This window comes from Sceloporus occidentalis, unplaced genomic scaffold (genome assembly GCF_023333645.1).
Source record: "Sceloporus occidentalis isolate IW3139 unplaced genomic scaffold, rSceOcc1.0.p SCAF_4, whole genome shotgun sequence".
Lineage (NCBI taxonomy): Eukaryota > Metazoa > Chordata > Lepidosauria > Squamata > Phrynosomatidae > Sceloporus > Sceloporus occidentalis.
In genome coordinates, this window is record NW_028316984.1 from 9411577 (window position 1) to 9432459 (window position 20883).

The 20883-nt window shown below is 43.5% G+C and overlaps 1 protein-coding gene across 1 annotated transcript in view; it reads right to left on the bottom strand.

The window, feature by feature from the left end:
- The window catches only part of SPRED2 (sprouty related EVH1 domain containing 2), a 99167-nt gene extending 82477 nt beyond the window's left edge, over window positions 1-16690 (bottom strand). The window contains exon 1 of the mRNA XM_089519205.1: window positions 16230-16690. Within this exon, the coding sequence (XP_089375331.1) occupies window positions 16230-16279 (50 nt within the window). The 5' untranslated portion in view covers window positions 16280-16690. The remainder of the gene's footprint in view (window positions 1-16229) is intronic.
- Between the last annotated feature and the right edge of the window lie 4193 nt (window positions 16691-20883).

The window sequence follows — 20883 nt, forward strand, 5'->3', positions numbered from 1 at the left end:
CCCTGGTCCTATACTGCTCTGTCCAGCTCCTGCAAACTCATATTCATGGTCTTTAATTATGTCCATCCATCTAGCCTGTGGTCGTCCTCTCTTTCTACTTTCCTCCACCTTTCCTAACATTATTGTCTTTTCTAACAATTCATGCATCTTCTTTCTTGATTGCCCAGCTCTCACATCCACACATAGTAACAGGAAATATAATGGCTTGTATGATTCTGACTTTTGTGCTGAGTTGTATGTCTTTGCATTTCAGGATCTTTTCTAGTTCTTTCATAGCTGCCCTCCCAATTCTTAATCTTCTTTTGATTTCCTGGCTGCAGTCCCCATTCCAATCAATGTTTGATCCCAGATATGATAACACTTTTACTATTTCTATTTCCTTATTGTCTAGTTTGAATGTGTGTAAGTTCTCTGTGGTCATTATTTTTTACTTTCTTTATGTTCAACAGTAAGCCTGCCTTTGCACTTTCATCTTTGATCTTCCAGGTCTGTGAAGTTCTCTGCTAGTATTGTGGTGTCATCAGCATATCTTAGACTGTTGATATTTCTTTCTCCTATTTTCACTCCTGCCTCTTCCATGTCCAAGCCTGCTTTCCTTACAATATGTTCTGCATATAAGTTGAATAGGAAGGGTAATAGGATGCAGCCTTGTTTGACTCCTTTGCCAATTGGGAACCGTTCTGTTTCTCCATGTTCTGGAGAAAGTAGCCTTTTGTCCTGAGTAAAGATTCCTCATTGGAGACTATCAGATGTGTTGGTACTCCCATGTCTTTAAGGGTGTTCCATAACTTTCATGATCTATGCACTCAAAGGCTTTGCTATAGTCTATAAAGCACATGCTGATTTTCTTTTTAAACTCATTGCTACACTCCATTAGCCATAGTTTATTTGCAGTGTGATCCATGGTGCCTCTTCCTTTCCTGAATCCTGCTTGGGCCTCTGGGATTTCTCTGTCCATGTATGGTTGGAGCCTATGTTGCAAAATTTTGAGCATGATTTTGCATGCATGGGGCATTAGTACTATGGTTCTATAGTTGCTGCAGTCTCTTGTGTCCCTTTTTTGTGTGGACTGGGATGTATATTGATAGCTTCCAGTCTGTAGACCATCATTTTGTTTTCCATATCTGTTGACATATGTTGGTTAGCACTAGAGTTGACTCTATGAATGTAGTTTGCAACAGTTCTACTGGATTATCATCTGTTCCTGGAGTATTGTTTTTTGCAGTTCTTAGTTGCACTTGCAAATGTGTTTTCCTTTAGTTTCTATCTCTCTCTCTCTCTCTGTTAGTGCTCATGTCCTGCCTGTGTGACACTTTTGACATCTCCTCATAGGGTTTTCTAGGTGGTGGTGGTGGTGGGGAGTTACACAAGGAGAACCACCTACACCTCCCTGTGTACAATGCTGACAAGTGTTAGCTATGATGTCACTGCTGTTCGTTACTTTAGAGACACCCACCACTACACTGCAGCTGCCCAGTAATTGTTTTCCTATGTCATTCTCCCTCCCCCCATTATTGTTGAATTGATCATTCCCTACCCTTTTCACTTCTTTTCCCTACACCCTCATGTCCTTCTTTATTTTAGTATGTCATCTGTCTTCTGGCTCTTGTTTGATTTTCCTTGTCTGTCATTTCCATTTTTTCCTCTCCTCCCTCTGGAAGGTGGCGGGGTAAGCTGAGATGGTCTGTGCCAGGGCTGAGATGGACTCACGTGGCTGGGAGGGAATTAGATGGAGTCTTCCCCCCCCCCCTTGCTGCTTCATTTAGAACAAACCAGTTTATTATGCTAGCTCACATTCATTAACCACAGTTAAAATTAACCAGTATTCAGGTGATACACTAGACTGCAGTTAAAATGAAATGAAAATGAAAGCTTTTAGGCACAGTAATGGGGGAGTATGCAAGCTCAGGATGGGGTAGGGAGTTTATAGGATCACAGAACTTTATGGTCCCTTCTTTTTTTTCCTATTTCTTTCTGTTTAATTAATACTTGTAGCTTTTTATATTTCTATAGTCACCATAAGAATCTAAAATATTCAAAGTAAATTTCTCTACCAGATCTTGAGTAGAAAGTTTTTAATTAAAATATAGACACACACATTCAATTCTACAGCTTTTTCTCCACTATAACAAGGAAAAACATCATATTTATTTTAGACTTAACCAAGCAGAATATCTACCACTCATAAAAACCATAACTACATACTTTAATGCTTTTGTAACTTATGTACAAATTACAAAAGCAAGTAGTTGTTTTTACTGATTAATAAACAGCATAGTATTCATGAAGAAATCCATACACAACACACACACACACACACACACACACACTTTCCATATCAGAGCAAATGGTGGTTATTGCAAACTAGCCTACAGGAAAATGAAAACACCAAGATGGAATGGATGAGCCTACAGTCAAAGTTTCATCATGCCCTTTCACCTAAGCATATCATAGGAGGGTTCTACGTAACAGACAAGCATACTGGCATTACATAACCATTTCAGCTCTATTTATTTCATTCTAATAAGTCTAGCTTCATTTTCTTTCAGTAGAAAACAAAGCAGCCAACACGCATATAATGAAAAGCAGTGCAGTAAAACCACCAACACAAAATGCAGTGACAGAATCCATAAAGCTATAAAAAAAAAACATGAGACCTTTTCACACACTGTGCAGTAGTAAACAACCTACACTTGCTTTTCTGGTACAGTCTATAAGAAACAATGGCCTGTTACAGACTGCCAAAATAAAGCTGCTTGGGGTCTCTTTGGAGGTATGCTATTTAAATGATGCATGGGTCCTAAGAGTCCGGAGGTCGCGCCAAAGCCACTCTCCATTCCTAAGCACTGGAGTGCAGCTTTGGTGCAGCTTCCGGATTCTTAGGATGCATGCATCATTTAAACAGCATACCTCCAAAGAGACCTGAAGCAACTTTATTTTGGCAGTCTGTAACAGGCCAATGACTGATTTAGACGCTCTAGCAGGTACATCTGTGTGATACATGTCTCTAGCCATAACACTGGCACACTAAGTGCACACTTGCATTTGAAATGGAACAGACCTCTCACAAGGATCAAGAATAACAGACTACTTTTGGTGACTATTTGGATCCAGAAGAATCGTATTACACTCAGAGCTCAACATCTGCAGGTCTTGGAAAAGGCACCATACTGTCTGCGAGATTCTGGGAACTTTAGCTCAAAAAAGTTAACTTCACCAAATGTAGAGAAATTGCATTTCAGCCAGACAGCATCATGATATGTGTCTTGCACCCGTTGTCCTGCCAAAGCCTTTTCTCTTCATTTATTTCCTGAAAATTGTGTGGTCAAAGATGGCACCCCCCCTCAAATAAACATAAAATCAGTGAGGAATTTACTTCAGTTCTGAAGACAAATTTGCTCACCTAGATTGACTAGCTATTGGAGAATATAGTTCCAGTATTTGTATAATATGATTCTGTTGATTCAGCATGGGCCTCCCTTGGCACTACAAGCTGCAAATCTGAAGCCAGCCTTGTTACTATCTGATCCCTTCTCATCTCTTCAAAGTAACTTCCTTCCTGGCATTAACCATTGCATACAAACCAGAGATTTCCTCTTAAGCCTGGGTTGAAGGCAGAGTTGGCAAGTTGTGGTTAAAAGGAAACTTGATTGTGTTAGCTGTGGTTTACATTTGTGCATAGGTAATGCTAAATCATAGCTAAGGCAAAGAAGGTAATTCAGAAGGTGGGAAATGTACCTGAGACAAAGGAAGAGACAGAAATTTTTATTTATGAGGCTTGCTCCCAAGCTGAAAACCACAGTTCATTGGTAATCAGTACTATGTCTACACTGGGACAGTATCAATTTTAAACCACCAGCACTTTCACTATATTCACTAGTAAATGCAGCTAGCCTTGCACAGTTTAATATACAAAGGGTTTCAAGAGAAGTTATGCAGCTGTCAGAATTATACCTATCCTGCCTACATGAAGTCACCATTTCTGGAATCCCTAGGGATACATGTCACCACAGTGCATCCCTACATTGCTGAGGGAGGGGTATGAAACTTCATGACCTAAGCTGCCAACAGCAGGAGAGAAGAATCAGCCCTGTATCTCTGGCTTCCCCCTGGCTATGCACTTGTTGGGGAAGATGGTACTGCAGGATCCAAACACATGGAAGCATTAAAATTAATGCATTAAAAACCCTAGGCACACAAGTCTGAGGTTTTCTCAGTATACATACCCAGTTTCAGAGAATTAGGTCTTGTGTTCTTGGAACTATGGCTCTGACAGGCAGCAATCCCCATTTATATATTATAAATGGTTTATGATGATGCCACAGGCTTGAACACACAAGTCTTAGCAAAAGAGGCTTTTTTGACAAACAAATGCAATTCAGGCTGTTCCACTAATGAAAATTGAATCAGCCATAATTGCAACTTTAGGCAGCCACTCAGAAAAGAACCTTAAAAATATTATGGAGGAAGGTTATAACAGGCATTTAAGCAAACTACGAGATTTCTTCAGTTGCTACTTGAGAAACATTTCATGATTATTAGCAGTCTTGCAACAGTAGTGTTGAAAGGGACCTGCATCAGCACAACATGGTGGTCTTGAATACTTGAAATACTCAATGTGATCAGAATAAGAGACAGGACGTGGAACCAGCTCAGTAAGTATTTGGCAATAAGGGTTCCTGATACTTGCCATCTCCTAGCTCTGCACAGGTTTCCTTTACACAAGCACTCATGATTTTCTTTATACATTTGATCATAACAGAATCAAATGTATATTAACCTAAAAGTATCACATAATAAAGATCTACATTCAGAATTAACAATTTAAAATACCAAATAGGTTGGTCTATACAAAACTAAAACAAAACACACACACAAAAAAAAGAGTGAAGGACATCAGGCTTCAAATCCAAGTTTCCCTGTAAACAGAAGCCCTTCTTCTATAAGCCATTGGCATCAGCCATCATTATCTCATCATCGTGATGCATGTATACACAAAATATATGGGAAGAAAAAGATCTCATTGCTGCTAGGATTTGCACGCATCTTGTTACCTTGGAATGACACGAGTGCATTACAAGCATTGACTGTTTATTTTCTGTCATGGTTTTCACAATTTGCACAAAATACAGAAACAGAACTCTTGTCTCTATGCAAAACCAGTGACTTTCCTCTTTGAGACACCAAATACACATAAACACACACTAAGGACAACAGAACAACCCGACTGCTCAAAAGACACAAAAGCCACCCAAATACTATGCTTTTAGTAGTTCATGCAAAAAGCAACACTTATTACATTTTCTTATGCTGCTCAGAAATGTGCAAAATGTTGCCCCCCCCCCAAAAAAAAGACAAATTCTCTCAGAGAACAACAGAAGTCTTAAGGTATCTTGCATTGATGAGAGAGTGGCAAAAATCCTTTAACACCAAGTCAGGATTTGGATTTTTACCCCCACCCTGACATTTTTTTTGTCACAAATACACCCTGCTCTTCTTTCAATAAGCTCCAAGAGGCATGCATATAAGTGTGTGTGTGCGTGTGTGTGTGTGTGGAGATGGTTCTCAAATAGTCCATCTTGAAACTGCCTGGATGAGAATCCAGGCAGTTTCAAGATGGAATGTGACAAAATTCAGCCACCAAAGCAGACGTAGTAAATCTTCCCATACCTATTTCACATCAGACAGGAAATTCTCTTGGCCAATAACCTACTTGCCACAAACACAATTCACTGTTCTCAGCCAATGTATAATCCAACATTGCTACTTCAAAAAACCTTTTACCATTGACTAATTACTAATATTTGCATTCTTCCTTTCCACAAAAGTGAGAATGTGTCCATCAGACAAATCAGTTGTAGCATAAGCCCACAATCCAAAAATTTTAAAAAAATTACTAAAACATTAGTTAACAACCTTATCATATTCCTATTGAACTTTGTACTCCACAAAACCTAAACTGACACTCACTTCAACCAAAATGTACAAAATACATCATGCAACCTTTCAAAGCTCCACTGGATTCTTGATCAGGCAAAGGTGTTAAAATCATAGAGGCGAAGATTTAAAAAGCAGTTCACAGGCCTACATTTCACAGCAAAGGTAAGACTTTTTCATTGGGACTATATTTGGTGGATTTGTCTATACAGCACCTGAAGGTTTTTTCAGATGTAGTAACACAGAGACTTGAGAAATTAAATGTTTTCTGCCTAAGAAAGAGGTAGGCAGTCTCACGCAGGACAGAAACAGCAGGGATCTCAAGGAAAGTTACTTCTTCTGTTACTACTGGAGTTGAAATTTTATTGCTTGGATTTTATGACTCTTTGTTTCCCAGAGCCCACATGGCCAAATATAGGAGTGACCTCTGCTGATATCATTCTAATCTAGACCATCTTAACATCTGGGCAACAAGAAAAGCAACATCTTGACATGTACGCCTGTGACTCCAAAATTGTCATTTGCTCCCCTTCTACTGTAGGATTTTAAATAGCTTTGTCTGACAAAGAAGCCAGTGGAGCTTTGAAAGCTTGCATGATGTATTTTGTGCATTTTTGGTTAGCACAATTTTACTGTTTTGTGGATTTTGGATGTTGTTATATTTTGTTATATGACCAGCACTGGTACTCCTGGGGTATGTTTCCTATGAACTCAGATTACCTGCTCTGCCGGGAGGCAATGACCTGTGGTGAAATACCCAGAATTGGGACTACAATTGGACACTTCATCTTGCAAATAGAAATGATGAGTGCAGAAAAGGCATGGTGAACAAAATTAATGAAACTACAAAATTAGAGGCCAGATGAAAACCACTAGCACTATTTAAAAGTGGAAAAGATTTGCTGCATGTACACCTGTCCCTCCATATTCGTTGGGTTGGGACACAGGATCCTCATGAATGTGGAAAACCCACAAATAACAAAAACATGATGTTTTTACCTGAGAGAACACCTCTCTAAGAATCTCTAGGTCCTTCCATGCAACTCTGTGATCAAAATTTGCCAGACATTGACCACAGAATTGTGCTGGAGGAGCTACAAAGGCCTAGTGGAGTGTTCTCTCTAGGAATCACTAGGTCCTTCAGTACAACTTTTGGTTAAAGTTGACCACAGGGTTGGCTGGAGGGCCTAGACATTCCTAGAGAGAACATATTAATAAAACCAGCGAATAATCAAATCCGTAAAAGTGAAAGCTGCAAATGTGGAGGGACGGGTGCATATCTGTTGAAGAGTAACAGTAGAGTGATGGAAAGGGTAGAAGGCTGAACCACCAAGGAAAAAGTTATAGTTCAGAGCATTATGCATGTAACATTTCTATTTTTCTTTTTCCATATCAATTTGGTGGCCAAAGAGAGAGGGTTCCAAGGCGTATTCTACCGTTTACACACCATTTATGCAAGGAACTGGCAAGGCCACCATCAAAAATGAACCACCAGTGTTACTGTAAGCAGTGCTAGGAGCATCAAGTTCCTCTTTCAAGATGCTCCCTACCATTACCTATCATCTTCTTAAAGGCCCAATGACAGGTTTTCAATCACCCCCACTGTTCTTTGAATGCATTTTTTTAAAAAATCACAGCTGCATGTTTAATTCTCAAAGGAGTTTCCCTCTTCTCTGCACATCCTTTACAGAAATAAAGATTTTTATCCTTGCAAACCAATAAGTTTAGTAAGAAATGCATGCTGACCAGGACTGAACCATTCACCTTAACAGGATTTGATATGAGGGTTGGAACCCAATAGATGACCTTGAACAAGTCACACACTCTCAGCCTCAGAAAAAGGGAATGACAAAACCCCCTTACCAAATCTTGCCAAGAAAAACCTGTGATAGGTTCATTTTAGGGTTGCCATAAGTCAAAAATGAGGTGGGAGCAGACAACAACAACAAATAAAGAAGCCAAATATTAAGAGATGCAATTGACCAGCATCTACCTAAGAATGCATCTCAGGCATATTCATGGTGTCTTTATTTACTCAGGATAATATGTAACCTTATACACACTTAACAGAGAGTAAGCCCTACTGAATACAATGGGATATACTTCCAGTCAACAGAAAAGGGTTAATAAATTCAGTTAATCATTAAGCTTAAGAAAACCCCTAATTGCATTTACATAAAAAAGGCAAATCACTTAACTATTAAGTTTATGTTAAAAGGCCATTTAAATTTTAGTTAAATGCCAACACTAAAAACTTTACCAGAGTGAAACTGAGGAGGGGGGAAGGGAAGCCATTTGGGTTACACTCTCTTCACCGCATTTATCCCTGTTTTGGTCTGGGGTAAAGGAAACAGCTTCATTATTATTATTATTTTTGAAAAAACCATTCCTCATTTAGTTCACCATAACCTCTCCTTTTGCTTTTGTTTTCTTCCTTCCTTATAATCTCATGTGCCCCTTCTTCCCAGTTTATCTTATTGAGTCCCGCATGAATCCCAGAAAAAAGTCCTGAAACATAAGTTCTTGAAATTCCAATTTCCTGTGACAGATGAGGTGATTCTGGGGGGTGCTTGGTAGATCATGTGGATACAAACAAAACCACCGCCTACTAAATTGTCCTTAGTAGGTCTTGACTTGGAATCTATTAACCTTCAATTTAACGAAACAATCATATTCTAACCATAAAACTAAAATAAGTGATTTCGATCTTGTGAGTTAAACACAATCAGTTCTTCAGGGGGGACTAACAAAAAAAAGTTGTCATTTGTATTAATTCATTAAAACAAACAAATAAATAATTCCAAGTTAAGTAATTAAATTAAGTTTAATTAAGTTGAGCCTTCCATTATAAAATTTCCAACATGATTTATTTCAACTAGTTAGTTCCTATTTCTCCTTACTTCTAAGCAGATATATAGAGACTGCACTGTTAATTATGGTGTAGCTCAAGAATTGCTTCTACTGTATTACCTACATGGACTTCTATAACTCATCTTTTAGGTCATGTTCACCCATCTGTAGTTATTCTGAGAATATCAAACAATCTTCTGACACATTTTACAGCCGACCTGCATACACACGTTAGCCAACCTAACTGACTATGTCACCAGTGACACAGTAGTGACACAAGTGTTATATTCTTTCCTAGGCACTTACATGATGATTCAAAAGATCTTCATATCTGGCAAAGCCCTTAAGGCTGGTAATCTTCATGGCATAATTTACTTTTGAAGACTGTCACTAACTGTTTCTAAAGAGGAAACAAAATGTAATGCTACCAGCAATGAGTTAACATATCCAGAGGACCTTTGAAAGCTTGCTTCACGTATTTTGTGCATTTTGGTTGACCCAGTAAAGATATTGCTGTGTTGTGGATTTTGTATGTTACTGTGCACAGCAGCAATGAGTTAATTCAGTACTTATAAGCAAGTACATTAAAATCATTTGAGAACCTCAGTTTTTTCCTACTCTACTAGTATTTAAGTGGTGCATTGGTAACAGAAGGCTGTGTGCTGAAGACTTAATGCTCCAATTCCCATTCAACCTTGGTTAACTTAATCCTCCAAAGGGAACTGTCTTGCTTACTTCATTGTTGATTAATGTAACAGGATACAGGAAGTTACACAGGTTAGTATTTAAGCACATGGAATCCAGTAACAAATATTGAAGTCAGAGATGTGCAATTGGGCAACGGTATTTAAACTATTAGCAGCAATAATACTGAGTAACACTGAGTGTGCAAATACTGTTAAGAAAAGAGTCTTCAGCTGTGGTAATAAATTTTTCATTTCATTGTGACAAGTCACATGAAAATGGGATGTACTGAATAGTCAACATTTGGCTTCTAAAAAGCCAAAGAAGTAGCCACTCATCTATACTGTAGCTCAGGTGAAGACACAAATCCCAAAGCATTTTGGAAACCAGTACCTATCTCCCAGAGATGATGGTGAGGATATTTATATCCTGCTTTTTTCCAAAATTGGGACTCAAAGCAGCTCACAACTTAAAAGGACAATACCACTAGAAACATACAAAGAGTGCACTAAAATATAATTAAACTTCTTACAAAACTGGGCCGAAATAAATTATGACTGACTGATATTAAAACAACCTATACTTAAGTTAAAAGAATAAAATACAATTACAAAGGTAAAAGGCTATTTAAATAGCTCATATAGGGCTCATATAGGGCGATATGGTCTGTCAAATAGCTTGGTCATGAGCCATATACGGCTTTATAACCAGTACTTTGAATTATGCCCAGAAACAAACTGGCAGCCAGTAGAGTTATTTCAAGAGGGGCATTGTGTGCTCTTTAACCTGGCCCAGTTGACTGCAGCTCTCTGAACTAAAGTTTCCAAGCACTCTTCAAAGTTAGGCCCAAGTACTGTATGTTACAGCAGTCCAAACAAGATGTAACTAAGGCATGTACCACTGTGGCCAGATCCAGTGTCTCAAGGAACAGGCACAGTATGTCCAAAAGTACTCCTGGTCACTGCAGAAACCTGGGCCTACAGGTTCAAAGCTGAGTCTAGGAGTCCCTATTCTCTAAATTGCCTCCCAACTGACCGGGATCACTTGAGTCTTATCTGGATTAAGTTTCAATTTGTGTTCCCTCATCCAATCCACCACTGATGATAGACATTGGTTTGGGACCAGAAAATCCTCCTTGGATTGGAGTGGAAAAGAGTAATAGAGTTGAGTCACCCACATATTGATGACTGCACCCAAAACCCCAGACAACCTCTCCCAGCAGTTTCATGTATATATTGGGGGCACGACAGAACCACAACCACGACGACTCCTATAGGCCAACGGCCACAGGGGTTGAACAGGACAAAATAATAGAATCACAGAATTAGGCTACTCAATCCAGCCTCCTGCTGAGTCCCCCAGCATTACCTTTCAGGTTCAACCCCTGCAGGAAGAAACAGAACCATTGTAAAACTATGTCTCCAAGTTGGAATCCAGTAAGGCGGTCCAGAAGAATACCATGATCAGTGGTATTGAAGGCCACTCAGAGGTCCAGAAGAACCAATAGGGGCTCTCTCCCTCATGTAGTTCCCTGCATAGTGACCAAAGCTGTTTCTGTCCCATAACCAGGCCGGAAGCCAGATTGAAATGGATCTAGATAATCCGTCTCATCCAGAAATCCCCAGAGCTGGGAGGTCGCCACAGACTCCCAATAGCTAAGGTTTGAGAAGTGATGCCAAAAAAGGGCTAAAGACAAGAAACAAAGGCAAGAATATTAAACTCCACTGTTTTTAAATTTTGAACCTAACATAAATTACTAAATTTGTGGATACTAATATTAAAATGCAAATATTGGAGGGGGCGGGGATGTGTGGCATTTACTATAGAAATAATATTCACATAATACTGTCCTGGGAAGTTATGGCCTAAACACCCTAAAGACATCAGATCCCCTCTGATCTTGGAAGCTAAGCAGGTCGGTTTTGTTTAATACTTGGATGAAAGACTGCCAATGAATACCATGTCCTGTAGGCTATATTTCAGAGAATGAAACTGGCAAAACCACCTCTGAGTATTCCTTGCCTATGAAATCCATAGAGTTGCCACAAGGCAATAGGTGACTTGAGGGCACATACATACTGGACTGAATGGCTGGCTATCCCGATTCAGAATTAATAAATGTTTACCATGTCTAGGAGTAGAAAGAACTATTTTCACTACAGCAAGTGTGAGAAATATGTGGCCCTCCAGATGTTTTGGATTGTTTTCGTTATGTGCCTTCAAGTCATTTCTGACTTATGATAACCCTATCATGGGGTTTTCTTTGCAAGTGTCTTCAGTGGACGGTTGTCATTGTCATCCTCTGAGACTGTGAGTATGTGACATGCCCAAGGTCAACCAGCAGGTTTCATGGCCAACCCAGAATTCAAATCCTGGTCTGCAGAGTCTTTTTACAATGGTCAAACCACTACACCATGTTGGCTCCTGTATCTCCAAGCATTTTTACTATGCTAAGACTGCTGGAACCTGCTGTCCAGCAACATTTGAGGGGGGGCACATAATTCCTACTTCTCTTTTAGGTTATAAACATTTACTACAAAAATGTTGCTTATAGCAGACAAATGCTGTCCTCAGTCTTCCTGCTGTCCAAACTATAACAATAAGTATTCTAAGTGAAAATAACTGAGCTGCCTTTTATAACATCCACTACAGTGTATCCATCTCAAATACATTTGTATCCAAAGGGAAAGAGTACCTTTCTAGCTGATGTTGGTCCCACAAAAGGATGCTTCTAAGTGTTCTAGATATTCTGTACCCCTGTGACAACTGCCAAATCTTTTGTTGTCTTCAGAGTCATAGTCACACATTCAAATCAGTTATTCTGTACCCTCAGGTAATTTCCAACTTATGGCGAACCTAAGGTGGACCTCTCATGGGGTTTTCTTGGCAAGTTTCATTTGAGGGGGTTTGCCATCCTCTGAGGCTGAGAGAGTGAGACTTGCCCAAGGTCACCCAGTAGGCTTTTATGGCCGCTTGAACCCAGCCTGAAAGTGGTTACTCAGTCTAGTCCTTTCCCATCTCTATGGTACTAACCTGCTACCCTGGTGGGTTAGCAACTTTCCATAGGACTTTTGATTATCGAACTGGGGATAAATCCAAATCACACCAAATCACCTCTTGAACACAAAGCAAGCAAGACAGGAGCAGCCACCTTCCATCTTTTGTGGCCAAAATCTCATTTTTTGCTGCAAGGGGGCAACTGTGTAGCCTTGTTTTTATTTTTTACAAATCCTGATTCATCGAAGGTGAACTAGCTATGGCCCTCCAAGAGCATGCTGGGCAACAGTACACCCACAATAACAGATGGCTGGGGCTGATGGGAGTCACAGTCAAGCAACTGATGAACATGCAGCAGTGCATGCAGGGAAAGATCTTAAATATTCTGGAACCTCTCTCATGTTCAGATACAAATGGCCAAGGGCAGGCACTTTTGTAAGGACGGCCTGCTGCTCTATTTTTCTCTCCCCCATTTCCAGAAAGCTGCAGGAACAGCAGCCAACATCCTCTCCACAGATGTCTGCTTCAGACCTCCAACAATCACCCAGTTGCATGAAAAGGGGGAAAAAAGGGAAAGAGGGAGGGAAGACCAAAAAAAGAAGAGGAAAAAAAGTGATTCACTTCCAATTTCCAGCATGGAAGAGAGGCCTTCCTTTTGCCAAGGACTATATATTTATTTTTAAATTAATTTTTAAAAAAGCATACACAGAAAACAAGAAAACAGAGTACCTGCTAATACATAAATACTTTGTTTTTTAAAATTGATCTCCTGCCCTCACCCTCACCCATTTACATGACCCATACCCACGCTATCCCAAGAAAGACTATTTAAAGAAAACCCGCGTTCCTAATTTGACAAGGTTGCTTCAGGTCCAAACCATGCTGCAGAAACGATGGTTTCTGCAGCATGGTTTGGACCTGAAGCAACCTTGTTTGAGACCGCTTTAACTGCCTTGGCTAGGAAATCCTGGGAATTGTAGTTTGTTATGGCCACAACAGAGAAGACTCCACGTCTCAACCAAAATGACAATTGAGCCAGGGCGGTTAAAGCAGTCTCAAACTGGATTATTATTATTATATTTATTGGTATCCCACTCTTTCCCTAGAACTGGGACTCAGGTCCAAAACACATAATAATCCATTTTGAGACTGCATTCAATGCTTTGGCTCAATGCCATTGTAAGACATTGAGCCTTCTCTGTTGAGAGAGAGCTCTGGAGCCACAACAAACTACAAATTCCCCAGCTGTCCCTAGCACTGAGCCGGGGCAGTTAAAGTGGTCTCAAACTGGATTATTTCTGTAGTGTGTTTTGGACCTCAGAGCAGCTTCTGCATGGTGCTTTTGGACCCAACACAGGCACTTCCTTAACTCTTTAAAAAGTGTGGAAGGAAGGAGGGAAGGAAGGGCCAGCAAATCTGTGAATGAAGCAAGCCTGAATGTGACTGGATTTATGAATGTCAAGCATGAAGAGCAGTGCTCCAAAGTGAAGAAGGAAAAATAATATTAATTGAAAAAAGAGGCTTTGGACATACTGAGGAGCCCAAAGGGAGGTTTCTGAGGAAGGGCCATGGCAAGGAATGGGGGCACTTTTGGGCACCCCGAGAAAGATGACACTGAACGGGCCACTGTTGGACACCCCGAGAAAGATGACACTGAAGGGGCCACTTTTGGACACCCCGAGAAAGATGACACTGAAGGGGCCACTGTTGGACACCCCGAGAAAGATGACACTGAAGGGGCCACTGTTGGACACCCCGAGAAAGATGACACTGAAGGGGCCACTGTTGGACACCCCAAGAAAGATGACACTGAAGGGGCCACTTTTGGGCACCCTGAGAAAGATGACACTGAACGGGCCACTGTTGGACACCCCGAGAAAGATGACACTGAAGGGGCCACTTTTGGGCACCCCGAGAAAGATGACACTGAAGGGGCCACTTTTGGGCACCCCGAGAAAGATGACACTGAAGGGGCCACTTTTGGGCACCCCGAGAAACATGACACTGAAGGGGCCACTTTTGGACACCCCGAGAAAGATGACACTGAAGGGCCACTGTTGGACACTCCGAGAAAGATGACACTGAAGGGGCCACTTTTGGACACCCCGAGAAAGATGACACTGAAGGGGCCACTTTTGGGCACCCCGAGAAAGATGACACTGAAGGGGCCACTGTTGGACACCCCGAGAAAGATGACACTGAAGGGGCCACTTTTGGACACCCCGAGAAAGATGACACTGAAGGGGCCACTGTTGGGCACCCCGAGAAAGATGACACTGAAGGGGCCACTTTTGGGCACCCCGAGAAAGATGTTTGAGGACTCTTGAGGGGAGAAGGTGAGGTGAAATGCACCCCTGGGCTCTTCCTCCCCCTGCCATTCCCTTCCTCAGGCGTTTCGCGGGCATTTGAAGAAGTTCAGCGCCTGAGGAAGGGAATGGCAAGAGGAGGAAGAACCCAGGGGTGCATTTCACCTCACCTTTTTCCTCCTAAGTGCCAATTTCAGCCATGGCAAAGCCTATGCATGGACCTGGGGCCTTTCCCCCCAGTTGCTTCAGCCAAGGCTCCCCCAACAACCAAGGCTCCTTCTTCCTCTCCAACTTTCTTCTTCTTCGCCTTCTTCTTGTTCCACACACAACCATGAACCAAGTCCTGCGGCCATAACAGCCTCTCTTGGCCTGAGAGGGCGTCTTTTTTCTTCCTCCTCCTCCTCCTTCTCTCTCTCTGTGTCTTTCTTTCTTTTTCTTTTTTTATGAATGGAAATGTGGTATGCAAATGAGACCGATTCATGAAAAAAAGAGAGAGAGAGAGAAAGAGAGAGGGAGGGAAAGAGAAGCAAAAAAAAAAGGAGGGCCAGCATAGAAATGGCGGATGCAAAGGCGGCGAAGAAAACACACAGAGAGGCAAAGAGAGAGAGAAAGGAGGGGAAAAGGAGGCGTCGTGGAGTTGAGGAGGAGGAGGAAAGAGCCCCAAAGAGTTGGGGTTTTTAGGGGTCCCCCCCCCAACCGAAGAGAGTTGTTTTTTATATAATTTAAAACATATCCCCCCCTCCTCCTCGGCCTGGAAAAGCGAGGGCTTTGCAATGTAATACTGTAAATAAGAATGGCAAGACCCAGCGTGTGTGGAGGGGGGATGATGGGAGTTGCAGTGCCACTGCCTTGCAAAGGTTGGCACCCCTCACGAGTCCTGGGTTGGGGGGCATCGGGAGCCAACCCCCCCCCAAAAAAAAACACCAACAACACATATCTTTCCCTCTCCAGAGTTTCCCCCCAACCAGATGTTTGGCATCCATTCCCTCCAAGTCCCCCCCTCCTCACTCCTTCCTTCCTTCCTTCCTTCCTTCCCTCTTTTCCTTTTCTCCTTTCCTTCCTTCCTTTTCTCTCTTCCTTCTCTTTTTTCCTTCCTTCCTTCTCTCCCTTCCTTCCTTCTCCTTTCCTTCCTTCTCTCCTTTCCTTCCTTCCTTCCTTTCCTTCCTTCCTTTCCTCCCTCCCTCCTTCCTTCCCACTTTCTTTCCCTCCCTTCCTCCCTTCCTCTCAAAGCCTTCACCAGAAAGGAGGACCATCTAACCACAATGGAGGACACTCCAGTAGGGAAATAAAAATATCAAATTGGAGGAAATCCCCCCCCCCAAAGAAAAGCCAAACACTCTCTCTCTCCTCCTGGAGCCTCCTGCTCCTGGGCCACTGCTCCCCGATGGAGGAGGTGCTGCTGGGGGGCTCTCCCAGAGGCTGCAAAGCCAAGCGTCCTGGCCAAGGAGGACTTACTCGTCTGGGTGGTGGTTTTCTTCGCTCATTTTCTCCTCCTGGCAGCTCATCCCCCGCCGCGGGCAGCCGGCCTGCGCCTCTTCATTTTTCCCTGGAGCTTTACATGGCGGGGAGAAAGCCAGAGCCCCAAGCCCACCCCCTAAAGAAAAGTGGGGAGTGGGTGGCTGGGCTGGAGGCCTCCTTGGGCTGCTCCTTCTGCTTCTCCTTCTTGGGAAGGGATGGGGAGGGAAGCCTTGGAGCTGGGGGTCTGCTAAGGCCTCCTTGGCTGCAGTTGTATAGGGAAGGAAGGAAAGAGGGAGGGATGGGGATCAAGGGGTTTGCAGTGGGGAGGCTGCCCAGAGGGGGCTCAGCGGGCAGGAAGGCACCTGGGGGGGTGCCTCTGCTTTGGCCAGCAGCAGCTGGAGGCCCCTTCCGAGCCCCATCGCTGCCTTTACTCCATGTTGGATTCTTGCAGCAGCCAAGAGGAGCAGAGGAGGAGGAAGCTGGGCGGAAGCGATGACGTTATCCAAGCAGCCCAGCTGCTTTGGGCAAAAGTGTGTGTGTGTGTGGGGGGGGGGATTGAGAGAGACTGAGAGGGAGAGAGGCAGGCCAGGAGCCAGCCAGTCTCCTTCCCCTCCCTGCCTGGGACTCAAGATGGTCGAGAGCCAGGCAGCCAAGCAGCAGCAGAAAGAGAAAAAGAAGGAGAAGGAGGAGGTCTGGTTTTGCAAAGGCGTCTCCTTTCCCTCCTCCTCCTCCTCCTTCTCCTCCTCCTCTTCCCAATCTCCATGGCCCCAGGGAATGCTTCCTTTGGGGAACACGATCCCAAGCTCCCTGGGCTGCCTGTTGGCCCTGCTCCTCCTGAATGACCGGGCCTCCTCCTCTCCCCAGGACCTGGGCCCTCTGCCCAGGAGGAACTTCAACACTCCCTCCATTTTGAGCAGGAGGCAGAAGCATGGATTGACACCTGGGTGTCCTTCTTTTCCATCATGAGTGTCCTCCTGTTCCATGATCTTGCCTTCTCTCCAGGAGGGATTCCAAAAGGTCTTCCATTTCCACCTTCTGCACTGGAGGAACTTCAACACTCCCTCCATTTTGAGCAGGAGCATAGATTGACAGTGTCTTTAGCTCAGGATGACCAGGTGTCCTCCTTTTGCAGGACTTGGGCCCTCCATTTACACCTTCTGCCCAGGAGGAACTTGAACACTCCCTCCATTTTGAGCAGGAGCATGGGTTGACAGTGTCTTTAACTCAGGATGGCCAGGCATCCTCCTTTTCTTGGACTTGTCTTCCATTTCCACCTTCTGCCCAGGAGGAATTTCAAGATTCCCTCCATTTTGAGCAATATGCAGAAGTATGACTTTACACTTATATCAGTGTTTTTAGCTCAGAGTGGCCAGGCATCCTCCTTTTCTACGACCTCGCCTCCATTTCAGCCTTCTCTCCAGGAGGGATTCCAAAATGTCCTCCATTTTGAACACCACTAAGAAGCATGGATTAACATTCTTAGGAGTGTTTTTAGTTCAGGTTGACCAGGCATCTTCCTTTTCCAGGACCTGTGCCCTCCATTTCCACCTTCTGCCCAGGAGGAATTTCAAAACTCCCTCCATTTTGAGCAATATGCAGAAGCATGGCTTTACACTTATATCAGTGTTTTGAGCTCAGGGGGACCGGGTGTCCTCCTTTTCAAGGACCTGGCCTCCATTCCAGCCTTCTCTCCAGGAGGGATTCCAAACGGTTCTCCATTTTGAGTATGGCTAGGAAGCATGAGTGTCTTGAGCTTTTGTTTGGAAATGTCCTCCCTTTTTCTGGAATGGGCTGCATTTTGGGGTGCCTGCTGAGGTTATAAGACCTCCCTTTACCAGGCAGGCAAGCAAAAGGGAAAGCCCTGCCCTCCGGCCTTCAAGCAGAGTGACCAGCCATCCTCCTTTTTCAGGACACATCCTCCATTTCAACCTTCTGTCTAGGAGGGATTCCAAAAGGTCTTCCATTCTGAGCAGGACTAAGAAGCATGCACTGATACTTATGTGGATGATTTTTTAGCTTTTATTTTTTTTCTAATCTGTCCTGCATTTTTTGTGGTGCCTTCCTTTGCAGAAGGACATCTGCTCACCCCGCATTGGTGTGTACTACATTTGTAAGACTTAGGCCCCAACTATCTTTCAGGCTGGAGGAGAAGGAGGAGAAGGCAGCTTCTGAGCATGTGTAGAGTTCATCCTGAGGAAACCAAGGAGGCCTGATGCCAAGCAGAGCATGAACCTTGCAGAGTAAAGGCTAAACACAAGAGTGATCTTTCCCTCTCCTCCTCCCTGAAATTCCTCACGCTTTCCTGAACCGAAGGTGCTGGAAAAAAATAAATCAAAGAGGCAGGAGACACTATCAGACAGAAGGACAAAGACACTTAAGAACCGGAAAGGCCTTCCTTCCCTCCTCTCTGCCAACTTGTTGTTGTCTTCAAGTCTCCAACTTAAGGCAACCCTAAGGCAAACCTATCATGGGGTTTTCTTGGCAAGATTTGTTCAGAGGGGGATTGCCTTTGCCTTCCCCTGAGGCTGAGAATGTATGACTTGCCCAAGGTCACCCAGCGGCTTTTATGGCTGAGCTGAAGATTGAACCCTGATCTCCAGAGTCATAGTCCAGCACTGAAACCACTACCCCACACTGGCTTAGATGACTCGATTTGATCTCAGGTGGACAGAAGCACATAGGCAAGCACACCCAGGACCCGCAGCCAGCCTGAAACTCATGTTTGCCCCCTGCCTCCAGGCCAGTGGTTCCCAAACTTTGATCCTCCAATTGTTGTGGACTTCATTTCCCAGAAGTCCCAGCTGGCTTGACAACAGTTGGGAATTCTGGGAGCTGAAGTCCAAAACATCTGGAAGACAAACTGCTCTAGACCATGGAGAGCTGGCCCTAGTCAGTGCAGCAGACAATAGTCTGCTGATGGTCTCATTATTTGGAGGCCTGTTTAATTGACTCAACTTCTGGCAGCTTCTTGTGTTCCAGTAGATGGGGTGGGCAACTGTGGCCCTCTGGATGTTTTTGGCCTATAGTTCTCATCATCTCTAAACATTGTAGCCCATGGAGAGGGATTATGGGAGTTGCAGTACAACAATAATAATAAGGACCACAGTTGTTCATCTCTGGAGTAGATCAGTGACCACCCCGCCTAACTCTACAGGTTTGTTGGGCTAAAGCTCCCAGCATACTGAGTGAGAATGATGAGAATTGCACAGCTAAAGGAAGAGAATCAACTCATTTGAAACATGGTGCTGGAGGAGAGTTATACAGGCACCCTGGACTGCCAAAAAGACAAATGAATGGGCCCTAGCCTGAATTCTCACTAGAAGCCAAAATGACAAAATGGAAGCTGTCATCCTTTGGACAAATCATGGGACGGTGTGATTCATTAGAAAAGACTATAATCCTTGGTAAAGTGGAAGGCTGGAGGAAAAGAGGGAGGTGTTATTGCAGGTGGAAGTCAAGACAGTGAGTTAGTAAGATCTTAACAGGACTGTTTAGAACAAGGTGTCTTGGAGGCTGAAACATAACTCATAACTGGCTTGACAGCAATTGACAAGAACAAAGTGTAGTGCTGGACTTTTTCTTTCCTGACCCAAACAGCATAATAACTTGTGTATTGCTGTTCCACAGGCAGTTACACACATTGTCTATGCCTGGCCTTGTCTCCATTGTCATTTTCTTCCAAGCCAGCACTTCTAATGGCTCTGGATAATAGACATGTGTTGTGGTTATCTCCTGAATGCAATGTGGATATGATTGTACCTTTCTGAAATTCTGATGGTGGAGGGATCCCTCCCTCCAAGATACCCTAGTGAAACACTGTGGAGATTATCAGATGGGGGGAAGGTAATTGCTCGATTGCACTGAAAATTTTTAGACACATTGTGCTCATCCAGGACATCCCGTGAAGATCCAGGAATGCTCCTGCAACTAAACCATTCCCAGGACTTCCCCATGAATGGTTTGTTGCTGGAGCATTCCTGGATCTTCATGGGATAACAGGCTGTGCAGACCGCCCAGCCTGCAGCCAACTCCAGCTGCGCCAGATCAGGGCCGTGGCAACTTCATGCCACAGCCCCAGTCTGACCTTTCCTGGGCAAAAAAAGCCACAAAAAGCTTTCAGGCGCTCCTTTGGCACTGTGTTATGCGGATGCAGTGTCAGAGGAGTTCTGTGATGCTGTGGCTGTGTGGAGCAGTGCACGGTGTCAAGCTGCCTTGGGGCAGAGTCAGGGTGTGCATCTTATGGACACCACACCCCCACTCCACCCCCAGGCTGGTCTTAATGGCCGGTCTGTATAGGCATCTGTCCTAGATGAGGGCAACTCAGCACAATCACGCAATTGTGCTGGGAGTATGCCTTTTACTCCCAGTTTTTCGTCCTCATATTCTCATGTGTCTCAACATGAAATCATGTAAACTAAGTATCTCTAAGAGGAAATAAAATAATAGGAATGAACTGGTATTAACTCTGGAAGGAGTTGATGAAGGCAATGCAAAGGGATATTATATCATCTTTAAGGGTAATTGAGAGAAAGAAGTTTGTAGCATAAGCTTTTGTAGACTTGGGGGCTGTTCAGACCAGCCTGAAAGGCTAGCCGGGGGGGGGGGGGGCAGAGTCAGTGTGTCATGTCCACATGATGCACATCCTGACTCC